The sequence below is a fragment of the Dufourea novaeangliae genome, unplaced genomic scaffold (assembly GCF_001272555.1).
Source record: "Dufourea novaeangliae isolate 0120121106 unplaced genomic scaffold, ASM127255v1 scaffold14, whole genome shotgun sequence".
NCBI classification, from domain to species: Eukaryota; Metazoa; Arthropoda; class Insecta; order Hymenoptera; family Halictidae; genus Dufourea; species Dufourea novaeangliae.
In genome coordinates, this window is record NW_015373890.1 from 2,075,436 (window position 1) to 2,103,060 (window position 27,625).

General features: G+C 34.7%; 5 protein-coding genes across 5 annotated transcripts; 2 read left to right on the forward strand and 3 right to left on the reverse strand.

Annotated features, from left to right (window-relative positions):
• Positions 1-2,924: 2,924 nt before the first annotated feature.
• LOC107187354 lies at positions 2,925-7,552 on the reverse strand. The gene is made up of 2 exons (XM_015575432.1): positions 4,889-7,552; positions 2,925-4,636 (listed from the first exon to the last, which is right to left on the reverse strand). Exons 1-2 carry the CDS (start codon positions 7,376-7,378, stop codon positions 2,972-2,974), a joined length of 4,155 nt encoding a protein of 1,384 aa, XP_015430918.1. The 5' UTR covers positions 7,379-7,552; the 3' UTR covers positions 2,925-2,971.
• A 2,642-nt stretch (positions 7,553-10,194) lies between these two features.
• On the forward strand, positions 10,195-12,224 carry LOC107185980 (tRNA (guanine(10)-N2)-methyltransferase homolog). The gene is made up of 9 exons (XM_015573767.1): positions 10,195-10,263; positions 10,332-10,397; positions 10,514-10,759; positions 10,838-10,972; positions 11,042-11,305; positions 11,365-11,503; positions 11,582-11,780; positions 11,876-12,002; positions 12,063-12,224. Exons 1-9 carry the CDS (start codon positions 10,195-10,197, stop codon positions 12,222-12,224), a joined length of 1,407 nt encoding a protein of 468 aa, XP_015429253.1.
• Positions 12,225-12,754: 530 nt separating this feature from the next.
• Positions 12,755-14,693, reverse strand: LOC107186843 (ER membrane protein complex subunit 2-B-like). Its single transcript, XM_015574792.1, has 8 exons — positions 14,605-14,693; positions 14,101-14,142; positions 13,872-13,985; positions 13,635-13,785; positions 13,406-13,549; positions 13,156-13,312; positions 12,989-13,084; positions 12,755-12,928 (listed from the first exon to the last, which is right to left on the reverse strand). Exons 2-8 carry the CDS (start codon positions 14,132-14,134, stop codon positions 12,755-12,757), a joined length of 870 nt encoding a protein of 289 aa, XP_015430278.1. The 5' UTR covers positions 14,135-14,142; positions 14,605-14,693.
• A 599-nt stretch (positions 14,694-15,292) lies between these two features.
• LOC107186456 (growth hormone-inducible transmembrane protein-like) lies at positions 15,293-17,225 on the forward strand. Its single transcript, XM_015574322.1, has 5 exons — positions 15,293-15,357; positions 15,546-15,780; positions 16,054-16,165; positions 16,254-16,871; positions 16,952-17,225. Exons 2-5 carry the CDS (start codon positions 15,579-15,581, stop codon positions 17,034-17,036), a joined length of 1,017 nt encoding a protein of 338 aa, XP_015429808.1. The 5' UTR covers positions 15,293-15,357; positions 15,546-15,578; the 3' UTR covers positions 17,037-17,225.
• An 800-nt stretch (positions 17,226-18,025) lies between these two features.
• Positions 18,026-26,741, reverse strand: LOC107186478 (TBC1 domain family member 25). The gene is made up of 9 exons (XM_015574344.1): positions 26,667-26,741; positions 23,053-23,162; positions 21,778-21,873; positions 21,525-21,687; positions 20,008-20,662; positions 19,445-19,829; positions 19,062-19,370; positions 18,539-18,955; positions 18,026-18,443 (listed from the first exon to the last, which is right to left on the reverse strand). The coding sequence occupies exons 1-9, from the start codon at positions 26,706-26,708 to the stop codon at positions 18,026-18,028; spliced, it is 2,595 nt and encodes an 864-aa protein (XP_015429830.1). The 5' UTR covers positions 26,709-26,741.
• Positions 26,742-27,625: the final 884 nt, after the last annotated feature.

Consider the following 27,625-nt stretch of genomic DNA (forward strand, 5'->3'; position numbering starts at 1 on the left):
TGTTACTATGTAATATTGTGTATAGCAATTAAAATTTATGTCTCATATAGAAATCATGAATTTACGTTTCACGATTTTAATTGTATTATAATTTAAATATTTCTGAAATATGTTTAAACCATTTACAGTGTAATTTAATGTAATTTGAAAGTTGACATACTGGTTTTAAAATTAGAAATATAGGACCAAAATTTATAACTTCTTTAATGTAACTTTCTGAAGTGAAAAGTCCAAAATGTTCTTTTATGTTATAAAAATATGCGAGGACAATTTTTTAAAAATTCCCTTTTTGAGAATAAATGGAATACGCGAAATAATATATATTTTGAACACAATTTAATATCTTATACATATATGGATATGAAAAATTTTGAATTCTCTTTTCTTTTATATTAAAAAATAAATAGATTGAGCATAGGATTGTATTTATTAATTTCCGCAAATCTGGTATTTAAAAATGAAAGAATAATTTAATCAGAACTCAAAACTTGTATTAATAGTAAGTATGCAATAGCATTATACACAAAATTACAATAATTCTTCTGTGTAAAAAACTCTTTTGAACTGTCTGTAACAAATATGTACTTTAAACAAATATGATCTCATACGTATTGATTCTCAAAATAATTATATAAATGTTTTAAAAAAGTTAGTGCAATAATTGGAAAGTATTGAGTGAACTGTAAATAAATGGCCATGTGGATACATATATATATATATATAGATATGTATCATATATACATATATTGTGATGGCAAACAATATATATATATATAAATATGTATTTGAACTTGAATAAATTTCTTTTAATTACAAAGGAAAATGTATTTTCACCTATCTACTTTGTATAATGCAAGACAGATTCTTAATTTTTTAGCCTTTCATATTAGCAGCAACGGTTATCTCATAAATACATATACGGAAATTTTTTATAAACTTCATTGTGATTGCAACTCCTCTCATAACGCAGTAACTCGGAACGCACTGCGAAACTTCGTAAAAAGTTTTTGTTCGTTTGTACATACATACTTTCATGCCGCTTCCATCCGTTCTAACCATTCGATTTTCATATCACGTATTCCGTCCGTCCTATCCCCGAATACAGAAACAAAGGATTGTAACAACGGTGTACAGTACTTGCAAATAAAAAATGCAAAGAAAAACTTATTTAAAAAAGTACCTCAATACATAATTTTTATTAAGGTATACACATGTTGCTGATTTATAGTTTCTTTTTATGGTAATAATTATTCTATTTTATCCTCATAAGAGTACGAGTTGCTTTTTAGACAATTATTAATTGCCGACGAGACTTCGTTGGCTCTGTTATAAAATAAAAGTGATATACATATTTACATTATCTACAAATTGCATTCAGTAGGGAATGCACGTGTTTTTTCTTTTTTTAACTAAACGATTGCACATTTGGACGTCGATGTTGGTCACGTGTATAAATAAGCTACGCTCAACACCCGAGATTATCGGAAATTGTTATATTTAACTAGGACGAAACGCATGGTAGTAGCCTTCTGTTCCAGAAGAAACGAACAGTTGCATAATTAAGAACTCCACAAGGTAATTTTCCAAATAACCATTAACAAACACAAACTCAATGAGAAAGGTAAAAATAGTATGTTTCCGATAAAAAGTTTCATGCATAATTTCGTTTCGATACGTAACGGTTCTCGTATTGAGAAACACCGTTTCACAACAACAACACGTCCTCAACACGGTACAACAAAGATTCAGTACATAATATAATAGTTCAGCGCTCTTTTTCGTTCATATTGCTCTTTTAAAATCCCACGACACCGATTCGCCACAAACGCTCCACATAATGTAAACAGAGTCGAACGTTTAAGATACTTGACACAGTACACTTGATTATTTTGGTAGATACGAATTTTTTCATGAAAACTTCGCATGCACGTGTTCGCTTAAAATTACTAAAATCTTCTTACAAGCATACATCTCTATGTACTAAGTGGGAGAGCAATATGAGGAACCAACATCGATCAGTCTTGGAATTACAATTAGCAATAAAAAAATCATGACATTCTGCAAAATATATAAATATAGAAGAATAATAACTAAGATCCGTAACTACCTTTTCGTGATAATTAATAACACTAATTGTCGTATAGGGCCTTGCGCGTTGCACAATTCAACGCAAATAAATATGGGCCTCTCCACACCCCCTCCCCTCCCATTATTCTCTCACATTCAATGCCAATGCATAAAACCACAAGTATGCATGCTTCGTGTAAAATAGTTATCGTAAAAAAATCTTTTTTTGTCCCGTGTAACGATCAACACAGAAAAAGTGCTTAATGACTCCATTATATTGATCAGTTAATTTATTATTACCTAATAGTTAATTAGTGTAAGTTGGCAAAAGCATTTCATCGTATAGGCTTCCTTTATGGAAGTTGCTCAGATCTCCAGACAATATGTATCAGTTAATATTCCTTAAAAATTTCTTATTATCTTAAGTAGTTACAGTCTCGAGTCATTGTATTTTAACAGACTATACGACGAAAATTTACGAATTACAACGTACCGTGTACCACACGCACGGCACACAACGTAAAATCGTCCCCTATGTTTATAATTACAAATTAACCGTCTATACGATTGTTAATACGGCTGGCGTTAACGCCAACGGTAAACTCAAGTTTAAAGTGTCTACATTTAAAATACCTAGTAAATAATAAAAAGGAGAACGAACGAGACTTTTCGAATGAAAATGTAGAAACGCTACATTACACAATCAAATTTTTTTTCCTTATTTCGTCACTCTTCTTTGTTCAACGCTAAATCATTTATTCTCTTTAGCCGGAAAAGTGAAGAAAGATTACGATTACAGGGGAAGAAACTAAAAGATAAAAGGATTAGATAGAGTATTGCAGGACAATACTAGTAAAAACATTGATATTGACTAAATGGATTAAAACTCTCGTTCGTTATTTTTTTAATTTTCGGTATTTACAGGCTCTCGCGCATGATGGATTCTGACGTGTTTGTTGTGGTTCGACTTCGTACCGCTCGATTTCCCGCAAATATGACACGTGTATGGTCTGGCGCCCGAATGTACCCGCAGGTGTTCCTTCAGGTAGTACGATCTATGAAATGTTTTGTTGCAAACGTCGCATGTATACGCTTTGTTCTCCTCGTGCTCTTTGACATGCCTTAAACAATTATACTTTCGTATAAACTGCGCTCCGCAATAATTGCAAGTGTAAGGACGCACATTTCTATGTGAATTCATGTGAGCGGTATAATCGCTGTGCCGGTAAAATGCAGCACTACACTGATTACATTTGAAAGGTTTGGTGCTACGGGCAGCGTGTGTCCATTTGTGCAATTGTAAATTCCACTTAGTACTAAACGCTTTAGAACAAACTTGACATTCGTACGGTCTCTCGCCGTTATGAACTCGCATGTGTACCGCTAGGGAAGATCGCAAATAAATACACTTACATATGGGACATTCAACGTTTTCGCTCTCCCTTTGAGCATCCGGAACGAATCTTCTATTGTGTGCACGGCGCATGTGTCGGGTCAGACTGGCCATATGAATGAATCTTTCGTTACAGTACGTACACGCTTTCGGTTTCTCGTCGTGCGTCTCTTTATGCCAAGCCAATTTCTTCTTCGTATGGAACACCTCGCCGCAGTGACATATATAATCCTTCAATTTCTTTTTTATGTTCAGATGATGTCGATTCTTATGCTGCGTTAAATTCGAATATCTACGAAACGTTTCATTGCAAAGATTACACTTAACAGGCGCGTTCCCGGTATGTCCATTAGTATGCTCGTCCAGTTTCTGCTTGGTTAGAAATGCTTTGTCGCAGACAGTACAAGGGAACGGTTTTATTCCTAGATGTCGTTTCATGTGTAACTTGAAGTTTTGTTTCCTATAAAAATACTTTCCGCATTGACCACATTCTAATGGGTGTATTTTTAGGTGGGCATTGAATAATAGAACTGATGGAAACTCTTCTTGGCATATCTGGCACTTGGTACTGTCACGGATCCGTTTCGATACTTCCGCAAGATGTACTCTTCTGTGGTGTAGCTGCAATGATTTTTCACTATTGAATCGTTGATTGCACAGCGTACAAACTACCTCGATGTTCGATGGTAACACTAGGGTTTCGATTTTTTGATCCGGTTCGGCTTTTGCAGTCACTTCCGACGATTGCGGTGGCTGGAGTTGATGTAATAGCGGCTGTTGATGATAAACTTGTTGAACATGTAAACCCGGTACAAAAATATCCTCAAATGCGTTCATGCGGCCATCTAGTAATTTGATATCCTTCACCTCAGGTTGATCCGTGGAATCTCTGCTACTACTAGGTCCGGCTTCTTTGTGCGTAGTAGTACTATGTACTCTGCGTTCTTTTGGACAATCGAATACCTCTGGACAATGATAACACTTGAATGTTCTTTTTGTGGGAGTTTTCCTATCGCGATCTAGGAATAAACTTGACGTAAAGTGTGTAGCTAAAGATCTACTATCTAACAGCGGCCCGCTAATTTCATTGTCTGATCCTTCAGATTCTTCCCAACTCTCGCGGGCCATCAAGTCGTAAGAGGTTGACATGCGCGACGACTCCTGACCAGCATACAGCTATGTGCACAATAAAATGAATCAATGTAAACATAAAATTAAGCGTGACTGTATAATAAAAGCTATTTAACATTAATCTATTATTTAAAAAATACATTTATTTGAAAACATGTAATAACAATAAATAACTTTCTAAGATAAATTGTATGAGAGTAGTACTACATGATTCAATTCTCGAACTATTAGTTTATATTGCAAAAAAGGTATTAGAAGTATACATAGATACAAATAAGAAGAGTATAATATACACACCTGCCAAGCAGACTGTTCTGTACATTCATTGCTTTCCTGTTCTGATAGTTCACCTCTTGGTGGCATTGTTTCATCTGCTCTCATGTTAATGCTCTTAACCTCTTCATCTATACCCACTCCACCTTCGCTACTTGCCATAGATTGTTGACTGGTCGCACTAACAGCTTTTTGTGAAGAATCACTTATAAATGTACTAGGAACTAAGATCTGAAGTCCATCAAATTCAAAAACATTCATTGGACCTGCATGAGCATCCTCGTTTAAACTAAGAAGTTCCATTGATGGCTTTTGGATAATTGATTTAGAAGAATGGAAACTCTTTGAATCAGAGCTACTCGCAACATCGATAGATTCTGACAGACTTACAAGATTACTTTTATTTGGTGTACTAGTATATGGTTCATGCGACGATGTCGATTGTTGCGAAATTGTAGGAAATGAGCTCACATGTTCAGTGATTACAGATTGATATGATGAATTCCCTTCCATTTTCTTCTCGGTATTTTCATTCAAGGAAACTTCCGATTGATCCACTTTCACATCTTGTTCATTAGAAGAACAATCGATAGGATCTTTTTCCGGCGACGCATCCATTGCTGCATTGCTTTCTTCATCATGACTTATGTCATTAGTGTCCATGTGACAAAATGAATGCACCGAAGCAGGTGAACACGGTTTACTCAGATCTTTTCGAACTCTTAGTACAGAGATACCACTGCTCACAGATAGCGGGGTGTGAGACCTAACATGGTCTGTACTCTCTCCGTATTTAATGAAAGGTGTGTGAGGACTCTGGATGTCTTCTATTTCCATATCTGCTTCATGAAAGTTATCTTCTGTTTCATTCTTTTCATCTTCATCATCTTCTTCGTCTTGTAATGTGTTTGCATCAAAACCAGCTGGATAAGAGTTAAGATTCTCATTGGAACCGAATTCTGAACGAACAGAGTAAGTCCTACGAGGTCTTTTTAGTACAACTGGTGATGGAGGTGCAGATATACTGTTCTTATAACAATATGAAAGACTTGAATTCTTATTTTCTTCATTATCTACATCGATCTCTGAATTTTCGCTAACTTTTATTTCTATATCAGACTTACAACTGTTCTCGTGTTCATGGGAACTATTGGCTGCTGTTTCATGAATCACGCTTTCTGCTCTCTCTGGTGAAGAAGAAGGAGGGCTTTCTTTTGGACCTGTTTCTTTCTTTGCTTCATCCTCACTATTCGACTTTTTATGTGATTCATTATTAAATTCAGATTCCATAATAGTGATTAAAAAATGTTCAAATTGTTCTGCTGCAGACTGATCTGTCTCTTTTATTGTATCTTCTGCAGGTGTCTGCGATGAGGTACCTTCAGTTTCATTCACTTCTTCTCGACAAGGAACTTTTTCTATAGTTGTTTCTTCAGTTTCCTTCTCTGCTGTAGTAGGTGATACTTTAGGCATAACAACTTTATCATTATCATCTTCATCTTCATATCTGTGAACATACTCTTGCGCGTCTGAGGGTTCATATTGCATAGGTTTACATTGAACATCTGTAGTAACAGCACACAAAGACTCACCATCATCCATGTCAGGTAACACACTTTCAACTTTGTCGTCTGCAGTAGCCTCAACGGTACAAGTGATTGCCAATGTTCTTGGAATGCTATTATATTCATTCTGAATATTATGCTGATCTTCATTACCTGAGGTAGGTGATTCATGTTCTTCAGTTTCTACTTGAATTATACTAGCTTCACTTTCATTTTGCTGCATAGAATTGTCTTCATTCAACGCCGAAGGAGAAACTGGAAGATTGATGTCTGGTAACACTTGTTCAGATTCTTGTTCTGGTTCAGGCAAAATTTCAGGTAAGATTTGTTTTGGCTCGGAATTATTTACAGGTACAGCAATGGCAGTCCTACCATTTGTTTCACCAGCCATGGTTGATACTGGCCTAACTCTAGATGTATTAGGTATAGCCGCGACCGGTGAGATCATCTGAACAGTTGGTATCTGTTGTTGTTGGTACATACCATATGGATTGTATAGCATCTGCATCATCTGATTAGCTTGAGGAGCCATTGCATATTGTGGTATCATCATAGTGCCATTATTCACAAACTGCTGATAACTAAACGATGCAAATTGAGGCGGCATCATTGTACCAATCGGCGGACACTCAAAGATGGGTCCTATAGGATATGGAGACTGAGTCGATAGATGAGTATTCTGTGTAACTGGCTGTGTACTTTGAGGCGATTGTACAGATGGAGAGGCTGGAGCTGGAGATGGTGACAACTGAGCTGGTTGTAACTGTGAAGAATTATTACTAGCTTTGATAAGAGCCTCAATGACTTGTTCCTTTGGATGAGTATCCAAATGTCTTTGTAAGCTGATACCCTCGCGCAAATAGAGGGTACAAACTGGACAAGCCACTGCACCCCCTGATGTTCCATTGTTTGTAAGATCCATTATGTCTGGGGTGTCTTGTTTATGCATGCAATTTCTCAATTACTACATTGAACACTGTCAATGTATTAAAATATTCTGTAAAATATAGACGGTGTAGCGATAACACCACTATTTTTATTTCCTAATTGACACGTCTTTGCTGACACGTATTTGTCGTGAGGGTCGTCGTCGTTGACGCCGTCCTTGTCGTTATCGTCGTCGTCTTCGTGATCGTCGTAGTCGACGTCGTCGTCGTCGTCGCCGCCGCCGTCGTGGCTATCGTTACCGTAGTGGTCGCCGTCGTGATGGTCGTTACAATTGGTACTGGCCGTACTCGTCGTTATGACCCGTAATTCGCCTCGTATCGTTAATACATATCACGGGCGGCTGTTCGCATTTCGGGCCCTATCAGGCCTGCAAGCACGCTCGAGCACGGCATATGCAGAGCCGACACGTTGCACCAGCCAGTGCCCCAAAAATATCGACGTTCATGGCTACCTGGTTCGTGTGTGCGATGGAGCCAGCAAGGCAGTCGCGGACAAATCAATATCCTATTAAATCGCCAGCCTCCCCTGCTCTTATTAAATTACACTTGCACCATTCACACACCACCGCGACAGAGCACCTTCCGCAAGCTTGGATACGATAGTTCGCTCCGAGAGTCTTTTGTTTCTCATTCGATTATCGAAACGGCATGTTTTTCGTCCGATTCCAGCCTAAAAACACAACAGAAAACAGTGACGACTGGTATTCCGCCTTAGAATGAGAACAACAAGAGGTCTCACTAGCAATGTGGCGCCCCCTTACACATTGCCCTATTAGCGACAATACGCTAGGATTCTGTCGATTACGAAACAATCGTTTCCTTGTTTATCGACTTCTTATTGCGACCTTTTTACGTTCGACGGGATCGACGTTCCTCTACAATTATTTTATTGGAATATTTATTATTAAAACAGTTTTTTCACTGTTCAGATCATCCCTATTATCTTTTCCTTTTGCATTCTTTTCAATTTTTCTGTCCTTTTGGCTTTAACTTACTTATTCTTCTATATTTTTATTAAGAATTTGTACTCATACATGTATCATGGAATCGCGCGTGAGTACTTTGTTAATCGATATATTTTCAGCGCTTTTATACTCTTCCTTATGTTTATAGTGTATTTCATTATTTCCATTTATTGCACTATAAATCTTTTATTATTATATACATAGCAAGAACATCATCGTAATGTCCATAAGTCTTTTTTAGAAATTTAATGATTATATGCATATTTATATATACGTTAATTATCCTTAATGCACATACTACGTTTTAGAGTAATTATTATTAAATAAATAACTAATTTGATCAATATTATATACGTACACCTTATTACATATACTTATTGATATTAGAAGTGTATAGTTAAAATAATCGAAACCATTTTAATAAATAGTGTTGAGTGAAAAGTATATATATACATATATCTAAGAGACTATAATGTAAATATTTTATTGTACACAGCAACATATATTTTAAAATCGTAATATGAGTGGCAGTACATTAACAGATTAATGGTATAATTTTTCAATAATAAAGGATGTACTACATTTTATTTATCTATGTTTTGTATATTAGATATGCGTATATCAACGTATATTGATAAATAAAATACATATTTGTCCACCCCATTAGCCAAATGACGTTAACAAGAACGGCGTTCCTATCTACACCATAATGTTCTATGGTGAGAATCGCATTTTCGGCGCGCATACTTACAAAATGCACTAAAATATTAATAGAGACTATACAAATATTGAATACATATGTAAAGTAATTTATTTACCATATGCATTAAACTGAATTTAACCATTGATAGAAAAAATCAATTCCTACTTTCTCTTCGTTCTTGAAAATTGATCTACGGAGTAATACACGCAAGTGAACCAAGCGCCTCTCTTCCTGGTTGCAATTAGAAAAAAATGTAGAAAATAGAAGTACTTTTTTAGTAGTTTATGAGATATTTAATAAATTGTTTGACTAAAAAAAGGTATTCAAATGGCTCTTCATTACATTTTAAATACTTCGTCAATCACTTTTCACTATTTACCACTGGTTCAATGTTAACCGTTTAAAGCTTTTTCTTCACCTTTTTTTCCAATTGTAATAAGAAAGGAAATATATGTGGACCATCCTGTATAAACATTTAAATTTTGATAAACGTCAGCTGAGAAAGCGCGTATAAACTCATAAAAAATAATAATATAATATTATATATTCATAATGTTATACTCGCGCTAATATTATTTTTTTATCCATATATTATATATATTATCATTGTACGTAGAAATCAAATAAGTGCTTTTAAATAAATGAGAAGACAAATTTTACCAGGCTAATTAACGATAGAATAACACGTCCGTATTTTTTTTAATCCGCAACAGAGAATAAGATGTTGTTTGATAATGCTGTCAAGAGATGATATATATATATATATGTACATATGTACATATTATATATAAATAGATCATACTAGATGACATAACCTTCATATTTCCATGTGCACATATGACAGATTATATTGTACTTCAAGCAACATATGAAAATTTACATTACAGTTGGAATCGTATGCTAGGTACAATGTACAATTTATACAAATTTAAATAGACGAACGAAGAGATTTGCATTCAATCAAAATAGTTTGCACTACAAATTCTGCTTTTTTAAGAAATTAAGCAGAACATGTTAGTTTCAATAATATGTAGGTTTTGCCAAAATTGTTTAAATCGAAGATTGTGTATTAATATTTAATTTTTGTTATTATCAACATAAAATTTGGATAATTTAGTTTAATTGAGTTTGGAAGTGTAAAGAACGAATAATGAAGACAAGTCAATGGAAAAAATATCTTTTCTGGTTTGCTCACGAACATGTTAATTTCCGAAAACACGTAAGTGATATTGTTACTTAATGCGTACCAGAATCTCTGTTTTCATGTTCTTTTCGTTCTATTTTCAGGAAATGGAAGCTATTCTTAATATGTTTTCTATAAACACCTGTGTTTATCCCGACTGGAAGGCACATGTAAGAAACTACAATTATTGTAGTACATTAGTATATTGTCTATATGAAATTTAACCATATTTAATATTTGATGTATTGCCATACATTTCTTATTTAATAAGCTATTTTAATTATAGCCTTATTGGATTGTAAATTTACCTAATGAGGATATTGCACATAAAATTGCTAGCAGAGCAGTCTGTATGAGATTTTGCATGGAACTGTGGGCTAATAGCACAGACTATGAAAATTTACATAACAAGTTGAAAAACTATCCTGTTGCAGAAATTAAAAAACATGTTGGGCCACAAAAATCATTTAAAGTTACAGTTGAAACTTTTTGTAAACACTTTTCACAAAGTGAAAAAGTAAATAAAATCGAAGTAAGTATATAAACGAAATAATATTAAACATGTTACTAAATGGATAATTTTAATAAAGGGTTTAATACTATATTGTAGTCTTTTAGTTATTTGCCATTGGAAGGACCAGTGAAATTGAATAATCCGGACACAACTTTATATTATGTAGAATTTTATGGACTAAATCCCAACGACATTCCTGATAAACCTTATGAATTGTTTTTTGGTCGGTGGGTAAGTAATTTTATATTGTACTACTGTATTATATTCAAAGCTGAACCTTAGTAGTTTATATCTTTTTAGATTACAAGTGGGCAAAGAGATTTAATTCAGAAGTTGTCATTGAAAACCAGAATATTTATAGGCAACACATCTATGGATCCTCAGTTGTCATTAATAATGGCAAATCAAGCTCAAGTTCAGAAAGGGGATATTGTTCTAGATCCTTTTGTTGGAACTGGGTCCTTATTAGTTGCGGCCTCTCACTTTGGAGGATACACATTAGGAACAGACATAGATTTCTTAATGTTGCATGGTCGTACAAGACCCAGTCGAAGAACGCAAAAGGTAAAGAATTTATGACATTTTGGTAGTAATATAACCATGTTTAATATAACCACTGTTAGATTAGGGAAAAAGATGAAAGCATTGTCGCAAATATGAGACAATACGGAATAAGTTCATGTTACCTTGATGCTGTTGTGTCAGACTTCTCTGTTCCTTTATGGCGTTCTGATATGACTGTAGATGCTATAATTACTGACCGTTAGTATAATCTTTTTCTGATCAAATCATGTTTGTTAAAGTTTTTATTATAGTTAACTGTATCTCTATTTTGTATAGCTCCTTATGGTATAAGGGAGGCAACAGAAAAAATAGGTACAACAAAATTAAATCCAGTAATAGAAGAGCACCAAGCTTCTTCTCACATTCCTTCAAAAGTTGGTTACGGTCTACCTGAGATTTACAAAGATCTGTTAAGTTTCTCTGCCAAGCATCTTAGAATAAATGGCAAATTAGTGTGTTGGTTTCCTTTATTTAGGTGATACATATTGAGTGTTTTTTTTATTATTATTATTATTAAGTGTACGCAGTGTTATTTAAAATTGATGTTATAGTAATAATAATGTTTTTCAGAGATCAGTACTCAGAAGATCAATTACCAAGTCATCCATGTTTAGAATTAATAGCTAATTCAGAGCAAGTACTTAGCAATTATACAAGTCGTAGGTTATTAACTTACAGAAAAATAACTGATCCTAAGGTATGATTAAACAAACCTTACCATGTAAATAGGAAAGTAACTTTTCAACCTTATTTCCAGGAAGCAGATGAAATCATTTGTACAAATTTAATTGATTTTCGAGAAAAGTATTTTGCGTTACGAAATGAAAGCCGAAAAGAGAAGCGAATCAAGAAAGCAACAGAGAAAGCGAGAAAGAGAGAGTTGTGGGAACAGAGTAACAAAGAAAATGCAAACAGATGACTCTGTAACTTTATGTGTAATAATAAATGTTTATTGTTCTCATCAAATTCATTATTTGAGAGTATAATTTATCTTAATTGCTGCCTTTTACATTGACATATGCAACATAGAGAATTACTCAAGAGGTGCGGGAATGTGTGACAGATTCAATAATGAAGATATGAATCTGAGTAAAAAAAATAATAGAATTCGTGACATTGTCTTGATGATAATCAATGATTCTACTAAATTATAGCTGTTACAAAGTTATAAAATTTTTTCTGTCTCTTGTTCCAATATTGTTTTTCTAAAGTAAAGTGTTTACTAATTGGTTTCTACCAATTATTAAACTAATCAAACTAATATATTATTCTATATTTTGCACAGCAAATATTTCAATACATTCGTATCAGTTTCTTTCATCAGTCATAGGATGATTATGTAAACATTTCTCAATCACAATAAATTGCATTTGTGTATAAATCATGAGGAATGAATAGTACATTTACATATGTTACAATATTTAAACATACACACATAAATTTGCATATCTAAACGTCAAGTTGCAATTGTCCTAATAATCCTTCCACTGTTTTAACTTGTTCATCTGAAACTTTTGATTGATATTGCTTTTCAATTTGATTAGCTGCCCACTCTCTTAACTTTATTGCATCTTTCTTCTTAGAAGAAGGGCATTTAGGAGATGTAGCAATATTATTTGTTGCCTGAAAATATATTGTAAAGAATAAAGATATGCAATAACATTTCATTTATTGAGTTCTTACCAATAATAAACCATAAAGGGCACGGATATTGTTTGGATTCAATTTTGCAGCCTGACAAAAGTAAGCCTTTGCTAATTCCATATTGTCAAATCCACCCTAAAGATAAGTAAATAATCACTATAAATTCTGTGAAACGCTCGCAAAAAATTGAATGAAACCAACATTACCTGAGAATACTTTATTTCTGCATATCTTTGGTAAATTAAATGACTGTGCGGATTATGCAATATAAGTTCCTCCATACAGAATGCAGCTTTAGAATATTCTTGTTCTTGTAAATACAGATCACACAACTCGTGCCATGCTTCTTGATCACTCATAAATCTATATAAGATGTAATATCCATACTTAATATATTACTTACTATACAATATATTACACTTATAGATTAACAATTATAATTATTTAAATACTGACTTCTTCAAATATTCTGTAAGCTCTTTAATAGCTTCTGGTATTCGACCCTTTACTTTCAATATAGCTATACGTCGTTTTCTTGGTGCAGCATTAGTTTCATCTCTTTTTATAATAAACTCCAGAACTTCTAATGCTTGATCATACCTATAAATGTATGTAACTTTTGTTAAGTAATACGTTACTGTTAATAAAATTTTAATAATTGGTATTATGAATACTTGAGATTTACATTTCCATTGCTTCAAGCTGCATAGCATGATACTTGTGAACTCTCAAGCTACGAGGAAACTGTCTCCTCAATATTTTAATACAATATTCTGCTAATGAATAATAAGAGCAATCCAGTGCTGCTATACAAACTTGCTCCAAAACCAGGTACTCTATAGAACAGTTAACAAGAATTGTTATAAATACTGACAATTGTTTTAATGTAAACTATTCCCTTAAGAAGTTTATTTGATCATACTTTCATTGCCAAGTTGATCAATTTTTGCCATCAATTTTGTTTCCCATAAATCTACTACATCCTTACTTTGACGTTCACCATCTTCTCTCCACGTTCTAAGTAAGTCTCGTACTTCTATACATTATAATTTTATAAAAGTATTAAAGCAATAAATTTTCAAGTCCATTTCCTACATACATGCAGTATGAAACTTTTGTAACTATTATGTGGGACCATTAATTGAACTCACCTTTCCAAGACAATTTATCATACGGACTTGCCATAGTTAAATCTTGAAATAAAAAAATGATTTATTGTGGTATATTAAAAAAACACACTCCTAAGAACTTGAATAAAACAACAAATTCAAAAATGTTTAGCAAGTTCATTTTACATGGTGTACTGTATTTTTATTTTACTGAAGTCATACTAATTTTCAAAATTACTTTTTTACATTATAAACATCATACGAACATATAACAATGTTATTTCCTTGAATAATTTATCACTGTAACATAATTTGCTGATACATTATAACCTAAATGAAGAAAAGAATGGAATATCAAAGCATATATAAAGATATTAACGCGTCTTTACAGATTAAAAATCTTTAAAATGAATATATTTTCAAAAGCCTTCTCAATAATAATTAACTTTGCCTATTTCCTGTTATTCCGAGTTTATTGAAATTGATTACGCTTCATCGTTTAATTGGAATTTACAACACAAACTATTACAAGTATATTAAACTTACATATAACGAATCAGAAAAAAGTAAAAATGTTATAGTAAAATATTGATTGCAATAAATATACACGTAATCACGAATCTGACGGTCGTTCATGTAGGTTACATAAAGCAGAAGAAAACTGTTCCTGTCAACGATCGAAAACTAATATGTATATATGACTTTAGCTACTTTAGACGGTTTAGACGGATAGTTCTTCATTTATGATTCTGAAATATACTGCCACGTTAGAATATTAAAATAGAAAATAACACATACATTGAATATATTCCGTAATTTCCTCTAAAAATTAATTTACATACATATAATACATCATTTCCTTATTTTTATTATCAATTGTGCGTGTATATATACTGACAAGCAAACTTGACTTCCACTAGGGGAAAAAGTGACGTAGGAGAAGGACCTCCTGCTATTTGGTTTCGGGAATAATTGAAATTTATGTCAAATTAACATTCGATTTAACATTTATTATAGTACTTGAAATAAATTTACTAAGTGGTAGGAGGTCTTTCCCTTACACCACTTTTTTCTCTAGCGGAAGCCAAGTTACTCGCAAGGTAGGGTACGGCAGGGTACGGTACACCCGGTACATACACCGATGACTCAATTATTGTACGCAATTTAGATGGCGCCATTATCGCTATACATTTCCTTAAATAAACGCATGCGTCGCATCACAACGCGACTAAGAAATTAACTGATATCTGTGGCGATTTCAATCACTCGAGAGAAACAATTGCATTCATATTACGTCATGTGAGTAATCACGAAAATTTTTTGCAAAGAATTGGTCTCGAACTTCGACTAAATCGGATTAAACGTGCAGATTTTTTGAAATCTTCAAGACTATTTTAATATGTTAAAAAGTCGTGTGTACTTTGAGGTTGTCAGATAATACGTTCTTCTTCCGTGTATCTACTAAATTTTTTACTCTTACTTGGCAGATTAACAGTGTCAACGAATTTTGAACGGTGAAGATGATGCTGGCTAGAGTTTGCCGAGTTGGTGCATCACCAGCTTTGGCCAGCTTTTTGAAAAGTCCAGTTGCTTCGAAACCCCTTATTTCGAGGATTCAGTGTTCGAGATTGTTCGCTAGCGATGGACGTAATGCATATACAAGAACTGCTCGCCGATCTGTCCCTATTAAGGAGCAAATAATTGCTCCTGCTGGAGAAACAGGTAAAGAATTTTAATGCAGAACAGTAAACAGAAAATTTCTCACAACATGATGCAATCATGACTGTAAATATGAGTATACATATACTGCAGTATACAGTACTATACAGCAGCTGTATGCATACTATTATTAAAAGTGCTCATGCGTTTTAGTAAATCAGTGATATTTCTTATGGAAAATGTTATAATTTATGTAAATTTTAAATGAATTTCAAAAAGATGAAGATACTATTAACATTTTTATATAAAAAGGTATAATTATCCTTTGATTTGCAGCTTTTAACATTGGAAAAGGTGCTGTTGCGGGTGGTGCTGTAGTAGGATTGGGTGCTTTGTGTTACTATGGATTAGGTTTTTCATCATCTGCGGGTGCTATAGATTATGCTGGGTAATTTCTTTTTCTAATAGTATTAATGCAGTAAATGTATTGATGATACTATTAAGAAAAATGTAACATAATGTATAACTTTCTACAGATTATGGCCCGAATATGTGAAAGACCGAATTAAATCAACATACATGTACTTTGGTGCATCTATAGCAGCCAGTGCAGCATCTGCTGCTGTTTGTTTACGTTCACAAGCTGTTATGAATATGGTTATGCGCCAAGGCTGGATTGCTTTAGGCGCGAGCATGGTAGCAATGATTGGCAGTGGAATGCTAGCCCAAAGTATTCCTTATAAAGAAGGTTTTGGGCCAAAACAAATGGCATGGCTAGTCCATACTGGTATTATTGGTGCAGTTCTTGCACCTCTGTATTTATTGGGAGGGCCTTTGGTACTTAGAGCAGGATGGTACACCGCTGGAATAGTTGGTGGTTTGTCAACAGTAGCTGTTTGTGCACCAAGTGAACAGTTCCTAAAAATGGGAGGACCACTAGCAATTGGCTTGGGAGTTGTGTTTGCAAGTTCTGTGGGTTCAATGTTTTTGCCACCAACTACAGTTCTTGGATCTGGTTTACATTCGATGGCTCTGTATGGTGGTTTACTTCTGTTTTCCATGTTCCTTTTGTATGATACACAGAGAATTATTAAACAGGCACAGATGCATCCAAAATACGGACATGACATGAGGCCATATGATCCAATCAATAAGTAAGTAATTTGTTTGAAGCTTATGTTAATCTGCAAGATGAATGTACACATTTTTATAACTCCGTATTGTTTAATTTTAGCGCAATCTCTATTTACCTGGATACTTTGAATATATTTATAAGAGTCCTCACGATATTGTCAGGTGGAGGCAATAGGCGAAAGTAAGATTAGCAAAGTTTCTTAATGAGAATGTTACCAAATTACGAAGTCTTAATTTACCATCACGTCTAAAGACAGCGGTACTCTTAATGTAATAATATGATAAATAAATAAGTTTCATGATAGTAATATATTTTATATCATAGTTAACGTGTAGTATACTGTAAGTTATCAGTTTATTTAAAATAAAATATAAAACATAGAAAAATAAGTAACATAGGTACAGTAACCTTTCCGAATCCGCGAACAGAACAAACGAATTAACAGTTCAATTATTAGTGGTAAAATTAAATGCACTTTATTGTCGTTTCCCAAGCATAATGTTTGAGAACAAAGTAAGATACGACTGCTAAAGTAATCGTGGATATTTTACAAATTTAAGTTAGTTACTTAATTCTACATCGAGGTACAGCGAAAGGGATTGTTGACACAGTGCATCTGCCGTTGTGCATGGTGTTCTGGTAATCGGATAAAACTAACGGTGTGTCAGCTGCGACTTGAGTTCGTTTTTTCAGCATCCACTGTAAGATGCATTGTAAATTTCATATATCAAATATGAAAGAAATATTTAATTCATTTGATTCGATGAATTTTGAACTACGTAGGATACGAATGTATGTTACATGGTAACAAGTGTTACTAAACTGCAGATGTCATTATATTTGTGTATATATATTAATATACATATATACATGTATCTATATATATTAATATGTATATGCACGTCGGGAATTTAACTCTTTCAACCTAAATTTAAAAAAATAAAGTTTCATTAAACGAAAACTGATCAAGAGGCACTAAAATTGGAGGCATACAAATGAATTTCGTTTACATTAGTGTTTCGATTCACTTTTCTGATTTAAAAAACATATTTTTAGATTTATTTCTTCGCGATTTGTTTTTGACCGATAGGATGCATTCGAAAGCACGCTTGTTTCGTATTCCATAGTGCATGGTATCAGCAAATACATTCAGGCATTAAGAGTTTACAATGTTTATACGTTTATGGAGTCCGACTTTGTCACTGCTGATGAAGAATGCCTTCTAAGATAACCAGCGAACAGCTGCCTCGCTTGATTGAGCACTCGAAGAACGTTGTGTCGACGGACCATTTTATCGAAATGCATGGCCATTTCATTATAATCCATTTGATTGCGCATAACAAAGTCTCTATGCTGCAGTAAAAGTGTAATGCACAGGAACATAAGGAAGGGGTTACCACCGCCAAATTCGTTAGGCGGAGGTAATGAACTTTCTCCTAACTGATCTTCACTTGTACCCGCTGGAATAAGATTCATGAGCTCTGTAGCCTCTTCACAGTGTTCTTGTGCAGATTGTTTAGTTGGACTTTCGAGTACAGTTGAATTTTGTTGCCAATTTTCAGTTTCTTCACTATCTGATGCCGATTCAGACCTGTGTTATATATTTATACACATATACATATATGTACAGTAAGCAAAGATATTTCGAACGATGTCAGTTTTAGTACTTGTAATAAGTAATTATACCTAGTAGTACGTTTTAGTAGTCTAATGGGAGTAACAGATTTAACGCCATTTTGGTCTTCCAATATTTCTCCGTCGTATTCGAGTTCTGCTTGCTCGTCAGGAGTGGCTGGATGAACTTTTTGTTGTAATGTGTGAAGAGGATTTTCCCACACGAATACGTCTGCAGCTGGACTACACCTCGCTAATTCCGTGTCTGTTTCACTTTCAACAAGTTCACTTTCCCTTTTTGAAAGTACGCAATCGCATTGCTGATCGCTGGGTGGCGATGGTCCGAAGACTTGTCGATCCAGTGATTCTAGCTCCAGTCTTAACTCTCTAGTCATCGAAGTAGTCATTGGAAAGAAATCTGTTGGATCATCCGGAGAACTAGGCTCATCTCGTAACACTCTAATAACTCCGGTTTCGCTCGAAACTCGCCTGGAAAATAAATAATAACTAATACTTTAAAGCGAAATAATGTCAACCGTAATGAGACTATCATTAGAAATACGGTTCTCAAAAAATGATCAATCCATAAACTAACCTTAATTCTGGTTCAGTATCGCTTGGCGTTATTTTACTACGATTCAGACTTGTAAAATTTAAAAATTCATTCAGATTTTTTACCACTCGTGTATATTTCTTTTCGCCATCATTTTGCTCGTTATTTTTATTTTGATCTTTATTTGGTAACAATAGTCTTTCCTTAAATTCCAATGAGTTAACGCGTTTAGATTTGCCAGGTAGAGAACCTGTGCTTAGGCACTTTTTTGTAGATTCTGTGTTTCTTCGATTTTTTGCCGTTGTTAAATCATTTTCTGGTTCAGAAAACGTTTCGTAAGGAGAGCTTGATCTACAAATAATGATTTCCATTCGGTATTGACATTTATTGCAAAAGTATCATTGATTTTTATCAGACGGTATTACCTCTTTGAATCTCCGTTGGTCTCTGCAGAAGGTTGTATAGATTCCTCTGCATTTAAGGTTTTTCTTTTCCCGGTAGCAGCAATGCTTGCAGATGAACTTTGCCGCCTAATAGCGCAAACCTTTGTGTACGCATTTTCACGAATGTGTTTTACGTTTGGGCTCGGTGGTGGCGATGGTGGCGGAAAGGGTACTTCAGCGAGGTTAAGTTCTCCATTCTGTGGCGAAGCCGGCAATGCGGCCCACAGTACCTCGAGCATTCTTAAAGCGTCATCCAAAGCGAATTCTCGCTTCATTTCCAGTAAAAGCCATCGATAGCAAAACAACAGGTCGTCTGCTTGATGAGATTTCAAATAAGCGTAAAAGTCAGGATCGTAATGCTGCAAACCTGAGGAAATACACGTAATAATTAAATCTGACAAAATTCAAGGATATATATACGATATTACATTCATTCATGTACTTTGTACAGAATTGTATTCTGTTCCTAGCAAGGTAATACTCATTTAAATTATCTTGGAGAATTTAAAACTATTTTTTATAATGTTATATGAAACGTTCTGTACCTTCAGCCAAATGGGCAAATTTAGTGGTCATCGCTATTCCATCGAGCATAAAATTGTCCTTTAATCTCCTCATTAGAGCGCACAAACATATGTATGCTTGTGCTTCGTCTCTCATAGTAACTAGAAGGGGCGAAGCCAGGTCGCTCATGCCCTGACAATAACTGACACTTGGATGATTCAAGGCGTACGTAGTTAAGATATTGAACAGACTGGCGGTATTTTGATTATCGTCGGAACCACCATAAAATTTGTGATGTCTATCAGTTCTCAACACGTCTTTGCGGACCATACTCGTCACGTACCCTAGGTCCCCAACATTCTGTCCCTTTTGAACAAGGGTTTTCCATCGTTCTCGAAGATTCTGATATTCCTGCGACTTTTTCTTCATGTAGTCCATTCTCTCGCGGCCAGACATGCCTTCTGGATACACATTTAGAATGTGTTTCCAAACCACTTTACGCAGACTCGGCTCGATCCCGCCGAAGTATATCACAGCCCTCAATTCTTTGGGGTGTATCACCTGACCGATGGGATCCAAAAATCGTCGAAACTCTGCATCCGTGAGCGGCTGTCGCGGTGGTTGAACACTTTGCTGATGTGAATCCTCGCCCAAGTTACCCAGAGCACGTTGAACCATGTTCAGCGTTCTCTCCATCTGCAAAATGTCGTCGCCAATTGTAACATCTGTCTAGCTGATTTGTTTTAGCTACCTGTTGCCATAAATTTGTAAAATTCGGATCGCAACATTTTTCAGGCTTCTAGAGTTGGGATTAAAAATTAGCCAAAATACTATTTGTGATACCAATAACAATTAATTTAACGTATTTTACAAAAGAATACCATTGACACCAAATTCGAGGAAGTATTCAATAAATTACATTTCTGAAACACGCATCAATGTTACTAAACGACATTCTGTCATGAAAATGTTTACCATTTATCAATATATAATATCCTATATAATAATAATACGGACGTGCTTCTATCCCTGTTTTACATACACTACCGCTCATGAGTCTATCTATATTAGAATTGGCTTTACTAAAAAGAAATGTGCGAAACTTTTTAAAAGGACTAGTCTTCTTCGCAATAAGGCCATAAAGCAAGGAAACTTCGTTCATTGTACATTTCGAAAATGAAGCGTAAAATAAAAACGAGTGAAATTTTCCTCGATAAGAGGTCAAACACTTATATAAGCGGTAGTGCGAGTGTGCAGACCCAGCGCTCGGTCAGAGTGGACCTCAGAAGAGTATAAGCACTGCCCTCCATAGTGCAATTGTCCTAACCGACATATTCAGACATCCGAGAAAAATGAAGTTTTACAATTTTCTTTGTGTTGTCCTTGTTTTTCATCAATTTTAATATAGAAAACGGTTCAAATCATATTTATTTTATTTTTTACACTTATCTTGAACAAAAATAGGACATAAACATAAGTCATAGCTTAACTTTTAACAAAGGACATTTTAACGTCACACACAATCGCAGGTAAACAGAGAATGTTACAGTATACTTGCCTTGTTCATGATGAGGCCAGGTAACTTGGGCGTCCTGTATGGAAACCCGGTCTCCTGCCGCGTCGATACTTCCTGGGCATTTTGCTCCCAGTAATACTCGCAGTCGCCCGTCTCTCCAAAGGGTTTCAGGTTGACTTGAAGGTACAGATACGGCTCAGAGGCGCTGGAACGACCGATTAACAGGTCAAACGCTGTCCAAGCTTTTATCGTGGAATGTCGAGATATGAATAGGTTTATCTGATGAGTCGCTTACCTAATGAACGCTGCATCCAAGTCCCAATCGGAAAGTAGGAATAAATATGTTTCCGACCCATAATCGTCTATTGCTCGATACGAAACGGTGAACTCTCTGTAAAAACGAAACAATTCGCGAATTTATTATTCCATTACATTTTACAATGAACAACCAGTGCAATACATGTTGTTTCCACTTATTACTAAACTCGTTAATTCCTATTCAATTTAAAATATTCTTATTATTCTTGTTATTTCGTTTACTATTTAGTAATTTTTTACCATCTACGGTGGAAGTTATTTATGACTCAATCGAATATTTAACGCTTCAAGTAAACGTTATTTATGACTCAACCCAATATTTAACGCTTCAAGTAAACTTATAAGACAGAGATGGGCAAATTCATTATCTAGATAAAGTTTCGAATAACGAATAAAACATGACAAAGTATTTCGCAATTGTTAATTCATTAAACGTGGAAATTCTGTGTTTCATAATAAAATAATGCTTCTTGAATCAGTAGACAATTTTCAGACAATTATTTAATCTTATTAATTGTTTAAAGGTCAGGATGACGATCTTAGATATTACATACTGCTTTTCACTACTTATTATTCGAATAAAATTATGTCTAACACTGTTATAAGCTTTGAGTTTTAAGTTCTGCGTTTTGGGAGAAATATTTCGAACTTTTGTTAGAAATATCAAAATGGCGGAGTAAGTAATTTATGTGACTGAGGTCTTTGAAAAAGTAGAATAAATATTGAGTTCTTCCACTCGAACATAACTCTGGTGTGTTTTCAGTAGCAATATTTTCGCCGATTTATAATACATAAGCGCTTACAAATACTCGCAGCTCTTGGGACCGTACACTCCGTAGGTTCATTTCCAGAAGAGGCATGTTTTTTTTTTCACCAACCATTTTCAGCACATTAACATTAGAACTACCAGCACTGAATGTATACTAAATTAAATTGTATAATATAGTAATATACTCAATATAATAGTGTAATTTAACGTAATATAGTAAGACACAAAATTTGTAATAAATTAGAAGCCAATGTAAATTTCGGCTAAAACATTATTATAATTTCGGTAATGCTAAAATAAGAAACCCGCAATCCATAATTTTAACGGGTTTGGTAGTTCTATGTAGTGTTAACGATCACCAGTGTGGGACCACCGATGGAAATTTCTATTTGTCCAAAAGCGAACGAACGTAAGTATGTTCTTCTGTTTGCGTATGTAATACACTCCTTGATTAGCCGAGTGTTAACAATGATACTATCTCACCCTTTGATGTCGAACGCTTTGATGAGTATACTCTGAAGCACCTCGATGGATGTTATCTGCGGGTCCACACTGAATTTGCGGTACTCGGGCTGATGTCTGGTCTCGCATTTCTACGTACAAACGATAACCAATGTTTAATCGACTTCATCAATGGAAGTATTCGTAATCTTAAATGTTAGCCCCTGATACGATTTATAGACTCACTATAAGGTCAATGTCCCTATTTCCGCTCAGTACGTATATTTTTTATTTAGTGTAAAAAGTTAAACAATAAATTAGTTATACAAAAAATTGTTGCATAAATAAATAATAAAAATCAATTTCTGCGATCCATTCTTGGATGATTAGAAATAGGGACATTGATCTTAGTTTTTTTAAAAGGGGGATGCGATTAAATTATTGGTTTCCAACGTGGACGCTGAGGAGATCTGGGAAAAGTGTTCCAGTTATTTTATTTCCTTTATTTTTTATTTGATTTTTTAAGATTCAAAGATTATACGAACAATTACAATTGAACATTTTGATAATAGAAATAGGAATCTGAAGGGGGAACAAACCAGATTTTTGTAGCGTGTGTTAAGATCGAATTATGTTCTCATCCCTTCCATCTATAATATTTGCAAAAAATTATTTTTTGTTAAACGTTCCGTATCCATTCATACCACGCGGTAAGTAGCTCCGTTTAACATGCAGGCGAAATTCGTTTGTATCGATCCTGCACGAATACAAGGATCCAAGAGGCAGTGTAGCGGCGGTTTCGCCTACGCGTATAGTTTTTTAAGCACAATTAAAATGTTCAACTAGATACTTGTTTCGAAAGCGTTTTGTTTGATCAGCCGAAAGTGGAAAGCGTGTAGCGATTACGTAAAAATCGCGCTTACAACGCGATCGTCGACTTACATAAAAGAGATGCAACACTGCACCGATCCTTGGACGTTTCGTAACGACATTCTCAATCGAAACGGACTACCAGATTAACCCTGCGACTAACTAAGATCACGACTAATCGGACTTATCGCTGGGTTACCTTCGATTAATCCTATCTTTCGAGCGTCCCTCGCGTCTTGTGTGAAATACAAATAGGGGTGTTTATAGATTATTTGCAATCTGCTTCAATTAGGATGAATATTTGACCTTGAGTTGTCAAGTCGGGAATTAATTTTGAGAAAAATTGTTATTTGTACGATTTGAGTGAACAGTATAATGAAACGAATAAATTAATTAAACCTAAGTCAATCTAAATGATTTAAAAAAAATTATGTTTGACACGTTACGTTACTAAGTGCCCCTCGAAGCAATGCAAACTTTTCAACAAATCTTTCGCATCCTAAACAAGAACTAGGTTCCATATCATGACATCGAAGTCGATCTACTATGTCAGTTGCATAAACTCGGTTCTAATTAAAGACCGGTCTAAGCATTTCGATACTATTTCTAACAGAAAGGGTCGCTTTAATTACACGGATAATATATTAATAAACAATCTGTGGAATTATTCAGTAATGATTTTCAATTGTAAATACACGTTAAAGATATTTATCGTATCAGCTTAAATAAGCAAGATACAAGTTGAAAATATAAAAAGTATTTATTATAATTCTTCCAATATGGCTTTTAGTTAAATATTTGTAACAAACTTTTTCTTATTAACACATCCACGCCGATAGTATTATGTTACATTCGAATTCGTATTTACATGTCAGTCATCGGTGACCGACACGGTGTGAACGTGTTAACAAGAAAAAAATACTTTTAAAATACGGATAGAATGAATACTACAAATGTAATGAAAAAAAAACTTAAAAATTACTCTTTTTGAATATTAATTTTTTTATATGTCGTTTGAATAGATAACACAAAATCTTCATCGTTGGCAATTCAAAATTATACGTTTTTCGTTTCAAAATGCGAAAATTATAATGCAGATATCTGTTTAACCTTATATTGTATGAAAGTTTAAGAAATAAATGTCTATTATCTGATATTCTCATGAAATGTTCAACGATAGTCTTGACTGTGTGAACAGTGCTTAAGCCCAGTCTGAAATTTTGCGTTTCGACTATGAACGTTTCGTCGCAAACCACAGATGATATTTGACTTTTTAACGATGTTAATAAGTGTTAATTCTTCACGATTCCTGGAAAACGAGCATGCAACGTCGACAGCCTGACATTTCATTTGTGTTTTAGCAAATGTCAAATATGGACGCCCGCATGTCTGCGCGGAATATGGTACGGCAGTTTCTAATTGGACGTTCCTACCGCAGTGCTGTAGGACTGTTTGCACAGAGGTGGCTGAAACGACATCGTTCTAATTATTTTTACAGAACGGTGGTTACTCCAATTACGGAATGCAATGCACCTCTAAGCGATACTATTTTCGAGGAAAAAACTAAAAATGTATTTTTCAAAGTGGTGACGCCCCGAGCGACACTTTCTAATACATGAGTATAGAATTTTATAGAACTTTCTAATACATAATTCATGGAAAGAAGATTAGTTTTATTATCTGAAGAAGGTACATCCGTTTCTCATAGAGGGCGCATCAAGTAACGTGTCAATAATTATGTAGAATTGTATTTCAAGGATGGTAAGTGTATTACATTGTTAACAGTAAAAAAAAAAGGAAACAGGTAGATATATGATTTTATGTATATACATATAACATTGTCCAATAATCAGTATAACAGAAAGACAAATAACGATTAATGAGCTTTTTACTGTATCTGATAGAACATTTAACAGATAAAACAAATTTCTGTCTAATGCCACGTGTAAACATCTGCCAGCTACATAGGCTACTCATTATTTTGTGAAATGTTCACATTTGGAAAAAATCTGGAAGTTATTTTCATTTCATTAAAGTCATTTTTTGATACGAATTTTTTTGGAGTGAACACCTTCACTTTATCAACATTGTTTCCTAAATAAAGGACAATCAAAATATGATAATCTGCAACTGTCTTGAAATTATTTATTACATTAAAAATATTAAAATTTTTCTTTAATCTACCCCTTGCTTAGGTCGATTTTAACTGATGCAATATTAGTCTGGAGTGTTGACAATCAACAGTGCACATTTCTTATCTTACTCTTCTCCAAACACTGAATCTATTTTTTCCACTGCTTTCTCAGTGTTATTGTAGCATTTAAACTTGAAAAACAGGTTATTGAAATATTTCTGTTCTTGATTATTTCAAATTGAAAATGCAAATCATCAATATCTCCTTCGAACATGTAAAGTCAAAAAAAATTTGTGGTATATGCACCAACTTAACAACAACATAGTCACTTTTAAGTGGTATAATTTACATTTTATAACAGGCAATAAGTATCGGATAAACATTATCTTCCTGTAACACTACTCAACTCGATAACACTTTATCAAGCTTCAAAACCCTATGGTTTATCATTAATAACTGAGCAACTTGATTCTACATAAATACTCTGTCATATCCAACTGGTTTGTAATTTAGATAAAAACATTATCGTTAGTGACATTGAAATTTTACATAAGCCACGCGCAGGTGTTCGACAACGTGAATGGTAATGAATATTTTAAAAAAGAAATAAATGAAAATTAAGATTCAATGTGAAACGGTAATGCGACCGTACCTTCACTTTGACGCGTACGGCCTCTCTAGGGCAGCCGAACATGTCTGCTGTTGATACACAGGCTTTTTCATGCACTAAGGATCTTTCGATAATTCAGGATAGCTCCGGCTCTCTAAAAAATATCCGCGCCTCCTCGGCGATACTCTCATCGCATTGGATCGAATTCGTCATTCTTGCGCTTGACACCAAACAGTTTTTGCTAGGTTAATTCGTTTCACGCGGTGCAGATGAATCCAGCTTGCGAGCTTTCGTTTCTCTCCGCGAGGAGCATCCTCTCTCTGTCTCCTGTCAGGAACACTGCACCCGCGTTTCTCGAAGGAATCGAAGTTCTTCCAATCACACGCACCAGTTTGACACTTGGAAGTCGGAAGCGATCCCCGCTGACGTTCACGGTAACGGAAATGAATTTGTTCACTGACGACTGTCGATGGTAATCGGTTTCAAGATGTTACGAGGGGATCGTTTCGCGCCTTCCTTGAAACTCTTGTGGCACGGTCTCGTCGTCACCGTGACATCGTTGACACTCCAAAAACCCACGTTCGATCTTCGGGACCGTGCGTCCCTTTCTTTCGCGTGAAACCGTCACCGGGAGGGATAGAAGGGAGAGTTTCAAAACGTGACAGGCGGAACAAAGACAGACAGACTCGCTCGAGCAAATTGGCGTCGCGTTTCCGCGTGAGTGAAAAGAGAAAGAGCGAGAATGACAGATGCGAGAGACCTGAAGTAAGCCGCGGAAGGCCGTATGGGTTATCTCGTTGCCGCGCGTATCGATTTATCTTGAACGTTGCTTCTCACCATGGGCGCTCGATCGTTGTGCGTTCGATATATTGTTATCTAACATTTCCATTGTTTGTAATAATTATGGAGGGTATCCGAACGTTAATCTAAGTTTATCAATATGTTTCATTTGTGGAAGTAAAAAAATGTTGTACAAACGTTGGCTTCAAAATACCTCGTAG